General features: G+C 38.5%; 1 protein-coding gene across 1 annotated transcript; it reads right to left on the reverse strand.

Annotated features, from left to right (window-relative positions):
* Positions 1 to 7,504: 7,504 nt before the first annotated feature.
* LOC108511009 (kinesin-like protein KIN-14H) lies at positions 7,505 to 8,923 on the reverse strand. The gene is made up of 4 exons (XM_089930551.1): positions 8,495 to 8,923; positions 8,339 to 8,413; positions 8,017 to 8,163; positions 7,505 to 7,944 (listed from the first exon to the last, which is right to left on the reverse strand). The coding sequence occupies exons 1-4, from the start codon at positions 8,816 to 8,818 to the stop codon at positions 7,753 to 7,755; spliced, it is 738 nt and encodes a 245-aa protein (XP_089786677.1). The 5' UTR covers positions 8,819 to 8,923; the 3' UTR covers positions 7,505 to 7,752.
* Between the last annotated feature and the right edge of the window lie 4,096 nt (positions 8,924 to 13,019).

The raw sequence follows: 13,019 nt of genomic DNA on the forward strand, positions 1-13,019 counted from the left end.
CTGAGTATCAAGGATAGCTACAGGAAGCTCTTCATAAGAAAGGTCTTCCTCTACTATAACTTCCTGCACTGACAGCACATGGGATGGATCTGGCACATACTTCCGGAGCATAGATATGTGGAATACTGGATGCACATGGCTGAGGTTTGGAGGCAGTGCTAATCTGTAAGATACATTGCCAACTTTATCTAATATTTCAAAGGGGCCAATGTATCTGGGACTAAGCTTGCCCCTCTTTCCAAACCTCATTACCCCTTTCATAGGAGAGATCTTTAGGAACACGTGATCCCCCGTGCCAAACTGCACATCTCTCCTTCTGACATCTGAGTAGCTCTTCTGCCTACTGAACACTGTCCTCAACCTTTCCTGTATCATTGGCACTTTTTCTGATGTCTCTCTGATTAAATCTGGTCCTTCTAGGTGCTTCTCTCCAATCTCAGACCAGCACAAGGGAGATCTACATTTCCTCCCATAAAGTGCCTCATAAGGTGCCATACCAATAGTGGAGTGATAACTGTTATTATATGCAAACTCCACTAAAGGTAAGTATCTGTCCCAGCTACCTTTGAAATCCAGTACACACATTCTGAGCATATCCTCGAGGGTCTGAATGGTCCTCTCCGATTGCCCATCTGTTTGAGGGTGAAATGCTGTACTGAAATCAAGCTGAGTTCCTAATGCCTCATGGAGTTTCTGCCAAAATCTAGAGGTAAACTGTGAACCTCTATCTGATATAATAGAAACTGGCACTCCATGCAGAGATACTATTTTATTCACATATATTTCGGCATACTGAGCTACTGAATATGTGGTTTTCACCGGTAGAAAATGGGCTGATTTTGTCAATCTATCCACAATCACCCAGATGGAATCATATCCTTTTTGTGTTCTGGGTAGCCCGACCACAAAATCCATAGTTATCTTTTCCCATTTCCACTCGGGCAAAGGTAACTCTTGCAAAAGCCCTGTTGGCTTCTGATGTTCAAATTTCACTTGTTGACAAGTCAAACAAGAAGCCACATATTTGGCTACATCCCTTTTTAATCCGTTCCACCAATATATGCCTTTGATATCATGATACATTTTGGTGGAACCAGGATGAATGCTATGGGGAGTATTGTGTGCTTCATGCATAATCCTCTGTCTCAGATCTTCCACATTTGGCACACATAGCCTACTGCCACACCTCAACATTCCATCTACAATCTGAAACCTTTCTGACTGTCCTGATTGCACTTCTCCTTTCAGTTTTACAAGGATTGCATCTAAATCCTGTGAAACTTTGATTTCATCTATCAACCTCGGTTTCACCTGAAACTGTGCAATCAAAGGACGAACCTCTAATAACTCAAAAGATAGTCCCTGAGCAAATAAATCTGCCAGATCTCTGACTATCTCTCTCCTCTGGATGGAGATGTGAGATAAACTGCCCATTGACTTTCGGCTTAATGCATCTGCTACTACATTAGCCTTGCCCGGATGATACAGGATTTGGCAGTCATAATCCTTCAACAACTCTATCCATCTCCTCTGTCTGAGATTCAAATCTCTTTGCTGCTGAATGTACTGGAGGCTTTTATGATCAGTATATATTTCACATTTCTCACCATATAAATAATGCCTCCATATCTTTAATGCAAATATGACAGCAGCCATTTCCAAGTCATGAGTGGGATAGTTTACTTCATGCTTTCTTAGCTGTCTGGATGCATATGCAATCACCTTGCCATTCTGCATCAACACACATCCCAATCCCACTTTAGAAGCATCACAGTAGACTACAAATCCGCCTGTATCTGTGGGTAGAGTCAAAACTGGAGCTGATGTGAGGCAATCTTTCAGCTTCTGGAAGCTCTGTTCACAAGAATCTGTCCAAGTGAACTTAACCTGCTTCCGAGTCAGCTTTGTTAATGGGGTAGCTATTTTTGAAAAGTCCTTTACAAACTTCCTATAGTACCCAGCCAGACCCAGAAAGCTCCTGATTTCTGTTACATTTGTTGGTCTCGGCCAATCCATAACTGCCTCAATCTTCTTGGGATCCACCCTGATTCCTTCCTTACATATTATGTGTCCCAAGAATCCAACTTCTTGTAGCCAGAACTCACATTTGGTAAGTTTGGCATACAATTCATGTTCTCTCAAGGTTTGTAGTGCTATCATCAAATGCTCTTCATGATCAGCCTGACTCTTAGAATATATGAGGATATCATCTATAAAGACTATCACAAATCTGTCAAGATAGGGTTTAAAGACCCTATTCATCAAATCCATGAATGCTGCTGGGGCATTTGTCAGCCCAAATGGAAGCACTAGAAACTCATAGTGCCCATATCTCGTTCTGAATGCAGTCTTCAATATATCTTCCTTTCTGATTTTTAACTGATGATACCCAGACTGCAGATCAATCTTCGAGAAGTACTCAGCCCCTTGTAATTGATCAAACAGGTCATCTATCCTAGGGAGTGGGTATCTATTTTTGATGGTCACTTTATTCAGCTGTCTATAATCTATACATAATCTCAGCGACCCATCCTTCTTCTTCACAAACAGAACTGGGGCACCCCATGGTGATGTACTGGGCCTAACAAACCCCTTGTCTAGCAGATCCTGCAACTGGACCTTCAACTCCCTCAGCTCTGTAGGTGCCATACGATAGGGAGCAATCGATATAGGGTTTGTACCAGGAAGAAGTTCAATACTGAACAATTTCTCTATCAAGTGGCAATCCTGGTAATTCTCCTGGAAATACATCAGGATACTCCCTAACAACTGAAATCTGCTGCAGATCCACAGACTCTACCTGGGTGTCCATCACATAAGCTAGATAGCTTTGACACCCCTTTCTCAGCAGCCTCTTTGCTTTTACTGCAGACACCAAATTCATTGGGATCTCACTCCTGTCCCCTTGATATGTAAATTTCTCCTTATCTAAAGGTCTGAAAATAACACTCTTTTCTTGGCAGTTAATGGTGGCACGATTGTCTGATAACCAATCCATGCCCAGTATGATATCAAAGTCTAACACTGCCAACTCAATCAAATCGACTGGGAGTGTCTTACCTTCTACCTCTACCACACAGGTAGGATACACATATCTCACTTCTATACTATCCCCTACAGGTGTGCTAATAACTAAGGGAATATGCATCAATATCTTATCCTTAGCTAACTTTTTAGCAAAATAAGGGGACACAAATGAATGGGTAGCTCCAGAATCAAATAACACTCTAGCTTTAATCTTATCAATGAGGAGCATACCTGTCACAGCTGCATTTGATGCCTGTGCCTCCTGTGGATTTACCGTGAACACCCTTCCTTGCCCTCTGCCTGCTGGAGCTAACAGCTGAGATGGTCCAACACTCTGCTGTGACATTGGTGTCTGACCTCTGCCTCTGCCTACAGGCCCCCTACTACTAGGCCTGTCCATCTGCACAGAAGGGTAGGATGTTAAAGGCACAAACTGCTGGGTGGCACCCTGCGGGCATTCTCTGACAAAATGACCCGGCTGTCCATATCTGTAGCACACTCCCTGACCCATTCTGCATCTGCCAGGGTGCTGCTTCCCACATATGCCACACATTGGCCATGATTGGAACTTAGATTCAGTTCTGGCCATAGTGACCGGAGGACGAGGTGCTAATGGTAAAGAAGCATCCTGTGACTGACCTCTTCTCCTCCACTTCCTCTTACATGGGGCAGGTGGAGCTGAGCGTACAGACTGCTCTGTCGGGCCCTCCGGGAGACTTGCTCCCTCAGATCTACCTCGGCTGCTTTGCCCTTTCCCTTTACTCATTTTCCTCTGTTCTCTTTCAGCCCTTTCCTCTTTGTTTCTGATCTCCCACTGTTTTGCTTTATCAATCAGCCTAGACAAGGTGGGGACCTCTACTGCCAGTACTGCATTATAAAGCGGGGAAATCAGACCCCGCCTGAATCTTTCTATCCTGGCAGCTTCAGTGGGGATGATGTAAGAAGCATACTTCCCCAATCTAGTGAACTCACGAGCGTACTCAGATACGCTCATTCCGGGCATCTGCTTCAGCCTCGCGGGCGGCCTGGATCACGGAAGCGAATCGGGAAGGAGGATAGCTGCGTTGGAAGGAGCTGGGAGACACCAAGTTCCATTCAATTAGTCATATAGAAAAAATAGTGTGATATGAAATTTGGCTTGTAGACGGGTCATCTTGGAGGTCAAGTGCAATTCTTTCGAGTCATGGGTCACCCAGCACCTTATAGTTATGATATGGCCAAATTAGATTTGCCCAAAATTCTTTCCCAAAAGCACAAAGAAATTGGACCCGATTCGAATCCGAACTCGGCTCGGATCCGAACCCAACTCGGACCCGATTTGAAGTCAAATTTGTACTCAATGTGCATTTTATCTCTAATTTATACTAATCTATGTTAAACCAAAATATAATATTAATCCAGTGAATTTATCATTATCGGTTAACAATAACACTAATTTTAGTAACATGTAGGTCGCACTTTTGTGCTCTCATCACACCCCCCAACTAGCTTATTGCTAGTCTCTAGCAATTCAGTGCGACAATGATAAAATGAGAGTGCAAAAGTGTTATTTATTATATAAATATACTAAGATAAATACTCACTTTCGTAGAGCATTACGATTGCACTTAGCACGTGCAACAAGCCTTTAAACCCTTAGGTTACCCTAGTGGACGAGTGTTGTCTCGTGAGGGTTTGCAGTTAAGTTACCCACAAACTTCAATCCCAAAATAAAATTTGGTTTGTGAAATGAAAGTCTTATTTTAAGTACATAACTGATAAGAATTTCAAAAGCACACAAGGTTTTAATTACTAAGTAGCCCAATTTCTAGGTTAGTATGCAATTTGAGTTGAAGTCATTAAGTTTTCCGTTAGAAAGTTGTAAGACTTATTTATACTTGAGTGCTCAGTGAAGTTTGGACCATGCACAAGCTAAGGTTTTGGATCTCCAAAATATCGCTAATATTAGTAGTTTCCAAGAATTGGTCGGACAAGACCTATTTGCTGATTCAAAATCATCTTTTCTGCAGGATTTCGAGAGCTGTGGATGTTTACTTTAATACCTCATGGGCTTTATCTGTAATATTCCAGTTTACTCGAATTTTTACAACGACGGCTTTCACACTATTGTCTTTCTTAAAGTCAATATACAATTTTTTTTTCATTTTTTTTTGTTTTTGTTTTTTGTTTTGTTTTGTTTTTTTTTTGTTTGTTTTTTTTTGCATTAAAGAGAAATGATAATGTATATATTGTGCACTTTTACTCCTGTGATGATTCCTCCATGTAGCGAGCAATTAGTCGACAATTCTCACACTAGTTGGCATGAGGTGTCGGGCATCAAGACTCCCCTACGGACCTATGCTTGGGTTCCTCATCACAAGCCCGCTGACCTTTGACAATAGGTAGCCCTTTCCGATGTACCTGACTGAATCCAACAATTTTTTTTTTTTTTTGGATCAGAAAAAGATGGTTCATCAGGATTCGAGGTTGCTACCATATTCTCAACACAATGTCGAACCTATACCTTAGAAAATGCAGGCCAGATGTGTTGTGAAATTCAAAGCACTAATTAGCTTACAACTCACTAAAAGGAACTTAATAAAAAGAACTCACTTTGCACTACTTCCAACTAGTCATTGGGCTCTTAGATTTTATATACCTTGTATGTTGTATATATATATATATATATTTTTTTTTCAAAAATTTTAACTAAAAACTTTTTTTTTTATAAAATTTCAAATGCGTAAAAATACCCCCAAACCTAAATCTAACATTATCCTCAATGTTAAAGAAAATTTAAAGCAGCAAGAGGACAGAGGAGAAGTACCTGATATGGGTGGGTTAATTGAAAGTTGGGGCAAAATCCCCCAAACCTGCATGTTAGTAATTTTTTTTTTATAGAAGATATTTATATGTTAGGTTGCCTCCCAAGAGCGCTAAGTTTTATGTCTTCAGCCAGACAAAATGTAAATCTTCCTTTTTTTTCAACCATTATCTAAGAATGGTTTTGGAAGAGTCCGATGAAGAACAGTCGGCTGATGACGATCTATGCTCATAAGGGGAACAGAACTAAGAGGCGCATGCTTGACCCCTTCCTCGGAATGGGCAAGGTAAGCTTCTAAAGGGTCCTTATTATAAGTTTGTAAGAAAGTCTCCTGAACCAGACTTTCAATCATGTCAACTTCATTGATTTCACTACAAAAGAAGTAATTTTTTCCGGCGCTTTGCAGAGCTTTTACCGACGCTTATACGCGTCGGAAATTTTCCTCCCCACGCGTCCAAAAGCGTGACGAAATCGTCGGGCAGGTGGGCGTGGAGGATTTTCGTTCCGACGCGTTTCGTCAGCGTCGGCAGATAACCCGACGCTTTTAAACGCGTCGGCAAAGGCAATTTTTCCGACGCTTTTATGCGTCGGTCTATTACCGACGCTTTTAAGCGTCGGTAGTTCTTGTATTACCGATGCTTTTGTGCTTTGGTATACCTGTGCCGGGAGAGTTATTGCCGACGCTTTTAAGCGTCGGCAATAGCATTTTTTTTTTTTAACAAATTCGTAGAAACAAATGTTAAACCTGTATACAAAATTCTTTGAGCCCTTCTTTGGCTTCTTTTTCAGAAGCTTCTGAGTCAAGCACTTTCCTGGCAACCATTCAATTTCAGTCCAAATGAAATTTTATGTATAATACATATGTTTCAATTGTCATATTGTAGTTTCAACGTAAAACAAACTCAACAAAAAAAAAATCATTCACATGGCTAACAATGGAAGGGGCTGGAGTATAACTTCCATAAAAAGTTCCTACAACTTAATGATGTTCTTGGAATGGCAGAGTAATACATGCAGAGTAATACATATGTTTCAATTGTCATATTGTAGTTTCAATGTAAAACAAACTCAACAAAAAAAAAGTGTTCACATGGCTAACAATGGAAGGGGCTGGAGTATAACTTCCATAAAAAGTTCCTACAACTTAATGATGTTCTCTTGGAATGGCAGTTATTTCACATGCAAGATTCTATTCATTAAATTCACAAATTTGCTCAACATAAAAATTCACTCTTAGCTCTACGGAGCAGAAGTCATAACTGGCTTGGTTAAAATAACAAGCAGAAGGTATAAGCATTTCAAAAAAATGATGCAAGATACATTCAGCTTATTAAACGAAACCGTAGCCTTGATTTGGTCAACTCTCATACCAATGTCATCTTTATAATATTTGTTGAAAGTCTTTTTTCAACAGTCCTCTGACACCCATGCCAGAGTTGAAAGGCAAAAGGGTTGGGTCTCAAGAATGTCCCAAAAAACTCGACCTGCATTTTGTATTTCCATCCCTGACTTTGTAGAGATTGGCTGAATATTTCCATCCTCTGAATATTTGCTCCAGAGATCGGGGTATAAGCCCTTTCTGCTCAGGCGGTTCTGGCGTGCCCATCATTGTATAAGTTTTACTAGAACCTGTTTGCCCATAAGCAAATATGCATACCTGCAACAACAGACAATTCATTTTCTTAAATTCAGCATGCCATCACCAGAAAAAATCAAATAAAGGTGGCACTTGTTAAACAAATAATAAAATGGCATGAAGTAGATGCTGCATATTAGAGATGTAATACAAGAATGGCATCAGAGCCACCATTAGGGGTCAAAAGGATAAGAGAATCGGTAGAACTGGCCAGGCAACAAAATGATCAGAGTGGAAAACCTAGGTTAAGTCACCGCAAGAACATTAGAGAATATGAAAGTCCAGACTAATACCAAAAAACAACTGACCCCTCTGTAGGATGTAGGATAAGAAACAGGGCGTACTCTACAAAACAGGGCGTACCAAGAGATTCAAGTGATGTAGGATAAGAAACAACTGACCCCTCTGTGCCACCACAATCACTGCCAGGTAAAACAGGGCGTACTCTACAAAACACTCGGATATTTCCTTTCAGTTCCTACAGAACGAAGAAGATTTAGCACCAAAATTATTGGCAAAAATAATCAGCCACAATAAGTAACATAAGTACCAGTATGGTGTTGTGCAGCTTTTTGCGCAATTTCTCTGCTTCCAAGATTTGAGGCTCTGCATCTGCAAGACGATCTTGCAAATCTTTTACAGTCTTCTTCTGTCCTTCATATTCTGTCATTGTCTCGATGGCAGTCAAATCAGCCATCTAGAAAAATAAACAGAGTTGTTAAAACTGACTGAAATAGCTAAATAACATTGAAAAGATGTTTCTTGCTTTACTGCTGCCAAAACAAGTTCCTTTCCCTAAGGCATGGAACAAGAATATCAAATATTGCTACAAACTCAGATATTACAATTCTCGAAACTCAGCTGTCACTAACCTTCAACTTTTCATTTGCTGCAGCAAGCTGATGCTGCAATACCTGTATCTGCTCTCTTTGGGAAGAGCACGTTTCCTGCAAATATATAATTTAAAAAATAAATAGTCATAATAGCAAATACACAACTTTCAAAATAAACGAGAAGATACAACAAACATCAAGGGCAGTAGATTTTGTTGTTAAGCTATCCAAAGCCTTTGAGGACTTTCCAGTCATTTCTTCATAATTTGCAATTTCAACACTTAAATTTTGCACCTGGGCTAATGTATGATCGCGTTCATCTCTTACTTGATGCAATTCACTTCTAAGGCAACCTACTTCCTTCATTAACTCTTCTTTCTGTTTAATAGCCTCTTGCTGAGATGACTGGAAGAACATCCAACATAAAAAGCTATGGGTCTTTAGTGACATAATTATAAATATAAAAATAATGATAAAATGAGCTGTGTCATCAGCATGTATAGATTCCTCAACATGCATGGACTGATCAATAACTGCACGCTCATCTTCTCCTACAGTTCTGATATTATGTCCAAGAGCATCTCTAAGTAGGCCCCTTATATCATCTTCTTCTACAGAATTTTGTTCCGTATCACTACATTCAAAATTGAAGGTGTCTTCTAGATCGGAGGGTTGGTTACATGAAGGTATGAACTCTCTATGGAGTACCCATTCAGTATAACCCTTTAGAAAACCATTCCATACCAAATGTTCTTCAACAATTTTTGGATCAAGAGCAGAACCGTTTACACATTTTTGACATGGACATAAAATCTTCCCGTTCATATTAGATTTCTCAAAAGCAAACTTAATGAAATTCTGAACTCCATCCAAATATTCAGCACTAGATCTTAACTTATTTATCCAACTTTTGTCCATTCTATTAGAATACCGATTGAACTGCAGTTTTTAAAAAAAAGATAAACAAAATTAAGTAAAATGCAAAGTAATTAATGTAATTAATGTTCATGTGCTGCACCCTACCCATCGTGCGGATTTATTTCCCACAATGGGGTCCACTTGTAATTAAAGGTCCACATGTAATTAAGGCACGAAACCAAATGCAACAGAAGAAGTATATTATGCAGCTGAATGGAATGAGAATGAGAAAGAGAAAGGTTACCACTCAGCAAGCTTAAAGTTTGCAGATAACAGTGTCGGTGAAAGGGGTGAAAGAGAGGGCTCTTCACCTACAATCCCTGTGGATGTACCAACACAAGCATGAACACATGAAATTTATTTAAGAATGTCAACAACAACCAGTTCGAGAAACATCAACTCACCTACTGTTTGATTTCTTATCCTTGCAAGTTGTTGATATGTTTAAATGTCCGAATATGTTGTCTGGAATGAAGATAATGCTTCTCAGAAGAGCATGTATTTTCGTATTTCATGATGCTCTATTTGAGATGCCAATGTCGTAGCTCTTAAAAAAAACTCATAGCTGGTATCCTAAACTACTGGGATACCAGCTATGATAGTTAAAGCAGAGATAGTAGCTAGACAGGCAGGAAAAGTTTTGCCAGAATATTTAATTCAAAATCATGTTCTCAAGAAGAAAGCTACATTAAATATAATATAAAGTATATTCGATGATATTGATACAACAAGAATGTCTCCCTGCATCTACTAAACAACTAGAATATAAGATTCCTTTTTTGGTCTAAACTTTGCACTTATCCTACTCTAATTAGGACTCCTCAAATTGCAATTAGAACAGAGAAATGATAGAAACTAAAGCCCTGCAATATATAGCTTGCTTGAACTATCAGTTGTTTAACATGTATAAGCTTCTATTGTGTCAATCTTTTTGATCATCAGTTGTTTAACATGTGCTCCAATTGAATGACATGGATACTCTAATACCAAACCAATTTGATCTCTATACTCTACTGCTCTTGGGCACAGTTCAGCTAATGAGGACAATTCATGTTTGGAAAGATTTCTGGTGATCAAAGATTAGAAAAACAACAAAAATAAAGAAACTTTGATTATTGAACTATCTATTATATTTCTTCACAAGAAAAATAGAATTGGTGAGAACTAACCATAAATAGTAGCAAAAACAAGACCACCAGTAACAACATATAGCATCATTAATTTGTAAGGCATCAAAGTTTTTGAATCAGTCATGGGCAATTCATGAGTAAATCATAAAATCTATGATAATGGCAAATAATTAAATATTCTTGTTACTTTATTACCAAGGATAATCTGGAGGATCAAATTCCACTAACCAAATAATAATGAACAGCTACACTAACGCACTGCACCACAGTTTGAAATTTCTGGGCTACTGTCTGGAAGATCTGCAGTAAGGAAGGTTCTAGCCAGATTATGCCAGCAGAAAAGAACCAGTAGTAGAATAATTCTATAGCTAACAACTTCAATCATCCACGGCAAAAGCAATATACTGACAAGCGAATGCATAAATATGTTGGAATCACTAGATTATAAAAGCAAACACTGTCGGGGAAATTAATATGATAGACAGCAGAAAACTGAACAACTAGCATTACAACCCAAGTCAGTAGGAGCTTCTATTCTAAAGTATACAGATTTCTTTTAAATACGCCATGCATCAATCATAAGAAACACATTAAGGTCACTGCACACTATAAACAATAGCAGAATCAAAAGCTTGCATTGGTCCTTTAAAATATTGCTCCATATCTTCTGGAAGAACCTATATTCTTCAACAACCAACTTGCCACAAAACCTACTCACATAGTCATCAAAATGGACAAGTGAACATTTTGTTTTCCAAACAAATGGGCAAACTTTGCTGATTTGTGAGAAAACCCTATTGCAGAGAGATCACAAAAATAGCAGTCCATTACTGGAAGCCATTTTGAGCAAAGGTATCCACAAAGTAATAAACCTCAGGATGAACATCAATGTCTCTTTTTTGCAAGCACATGTTGAATCAACATAAAGGCCATCATTATCACTTACAACAAATTCCTTGTATAAAAAACTATCTCCAATTATCTCATATAGGCAACAAGTCTTCACCTAAACCTTCTATTGTTCGTAACAAAAAGAATTTTGTTAGTTGTCATATGAACAATTAAATCAACATTCTAATAAAGATTGAACAAGAAATTCTTTTACTATTCTTACTTTTCCCATTGCTTGATGGGTGACCAAACTAGACAAAACAGGAACACATAAAGTCATGCAATAGTCTGTACATTGCATCAAATTGGAAATGCACATATTTCAGAATTTAACTAGTTTCCCTTTTGTATATTGCTTGAGTTAATGATAGAACTGTTCTGTTGTCATATTCTGGTGATCAAAGTGATAAACCACACATAAACCTGTAACATTATACGGACATATTACATGCATTTATAAATATTAAATCATCTTAATTATTATGATTATCTTATAGGTGTATACCCTTCTGTGCAATCTAGATTGGCAGGGTCTGCCAAACATATCCATGTAACAATAAGATATTACTGTCTAAATTGACTATATCATAGACTAAGAAGGTTCTTGGAGCCAGCAACAGTAGAAGAAAAAGCATTATACAGGAGTGACGCCAAACAAACTTTAAGGTACATAGAGCAACTCAAAGCTGTCAATATGTTTCATCCATGATACAAAATAGACTTAAATGATATCTTCACATTAATGCAAGTCATAACAAGGGACAAAAGCTCATGCTGAAATTGCCAATTAATAAGCTAGCAATCATTTTTGTCCTACATAGTTCGCTCTTGACCAAAACAATACATAAATGCAAACATTCATACCTAAAATAGTCTGTGCAAATAATATGAACACTTAAATAAGTCCATGTATACATGTACATGCGCACATATGTTACAAATATTATACATCTCACTGAACATATGCATGAATCTATGCATGTGCATATGCATTTATATAAACTATTAATACATGCATATCAATGAATATACATCATATGCATGAATATATACACACATATAAGTATCTATGTATGAACAATGTAAGTATGTATATATATTTATATGTATACACTGTATCATATACACATTTTTTTTTAAGAAATTTGAATTAATGGAGGCTCTAAATTTCTGAAAGTGCATTTTAATAACATATTTTAAGTCAGGCATAATTCCACAAGATTAACTAAATATGAGAATTACTTCTTCAAAATGCACCAAATTATGTAGCCCAGAAATTTGAGTATGCAAAAATTACTGCAAAAATCTATTAGTAACCCAGAAGTGCTGAAAAGAGTCTAGACAGTAAGCACGATCTTGTCGATCCTAATCCATCTTCTCCGCAGAGAAAAAATTTAGTAGGTGGCTTATCGTTTACAGCACATATTGATGTCTCTAATATCAAATGTTGCTCATCTCCATTACAAAGGAGGCACTAACCTAGTTTGAGCTGCTCCGATCCCCTTAAAACATATTTTTGCCATAGTTGGTGTGATTCTCGAGGACGAAGCTCGATCAAGGCTTATACAAAAGAAGAGGAGAAGGAGCGTGTTGAGGAAGGAGGAGAAGGAGGAGAACAAGCGAGACGGAGGGAGAGAATGGAGTAGGAGAAACTACCTCGGGCGGAGCGCGCGATGGGGTCGGTCGGTCGACGCCGGAGAGGAGGTAGGCCTTCTGGAACGTGGCCGTTGGCGTCAAGGAAGTCCGATTCGTGGCTTTCAGCCGCCGGAGAGGAGGGAGAT

The sequence above is a fragment of the Phoenix dactylifera genome, chromosome 1 (assembly GCF_051530095.1).
Source record: "Phoenix dactylifera cultivar Ajwa chromosome 1, Ajwa_hap1_PhDact_Kaust_v1.1, whole genome shotgun sequence".
Classification (NCBI taxonomy): domain Eukaryota; kingdom Viridiplantae; phylum Streptophyta; class Magnoliopsida; order Arecales; family Arecaceae; genus Phoenix; species Phoenix dactylifera.

Coding starts and splice junctions, on each gene's coding strand:
- LOC108511009 (XM_089930551.1), bottom strand. CDS start 8,818: ATGCATGTTGAGGAATCTATACATGCTGATGACACAGCTCATTTTATC. Junction 8,414..8,494: donor CAAAATCTACTGCCCTTGAT/GTTTGTTGTATC, acceptor ATATATTTGCAG/GAAACGTGCTCTTCCCAAAG. Junction 7,945..8,016: donor AGCTGCACAACACCATACTG/GTACTTATGTTA, acceptor TTCGTTCTGTAG/GAACTGAAAGGAAATATCCG.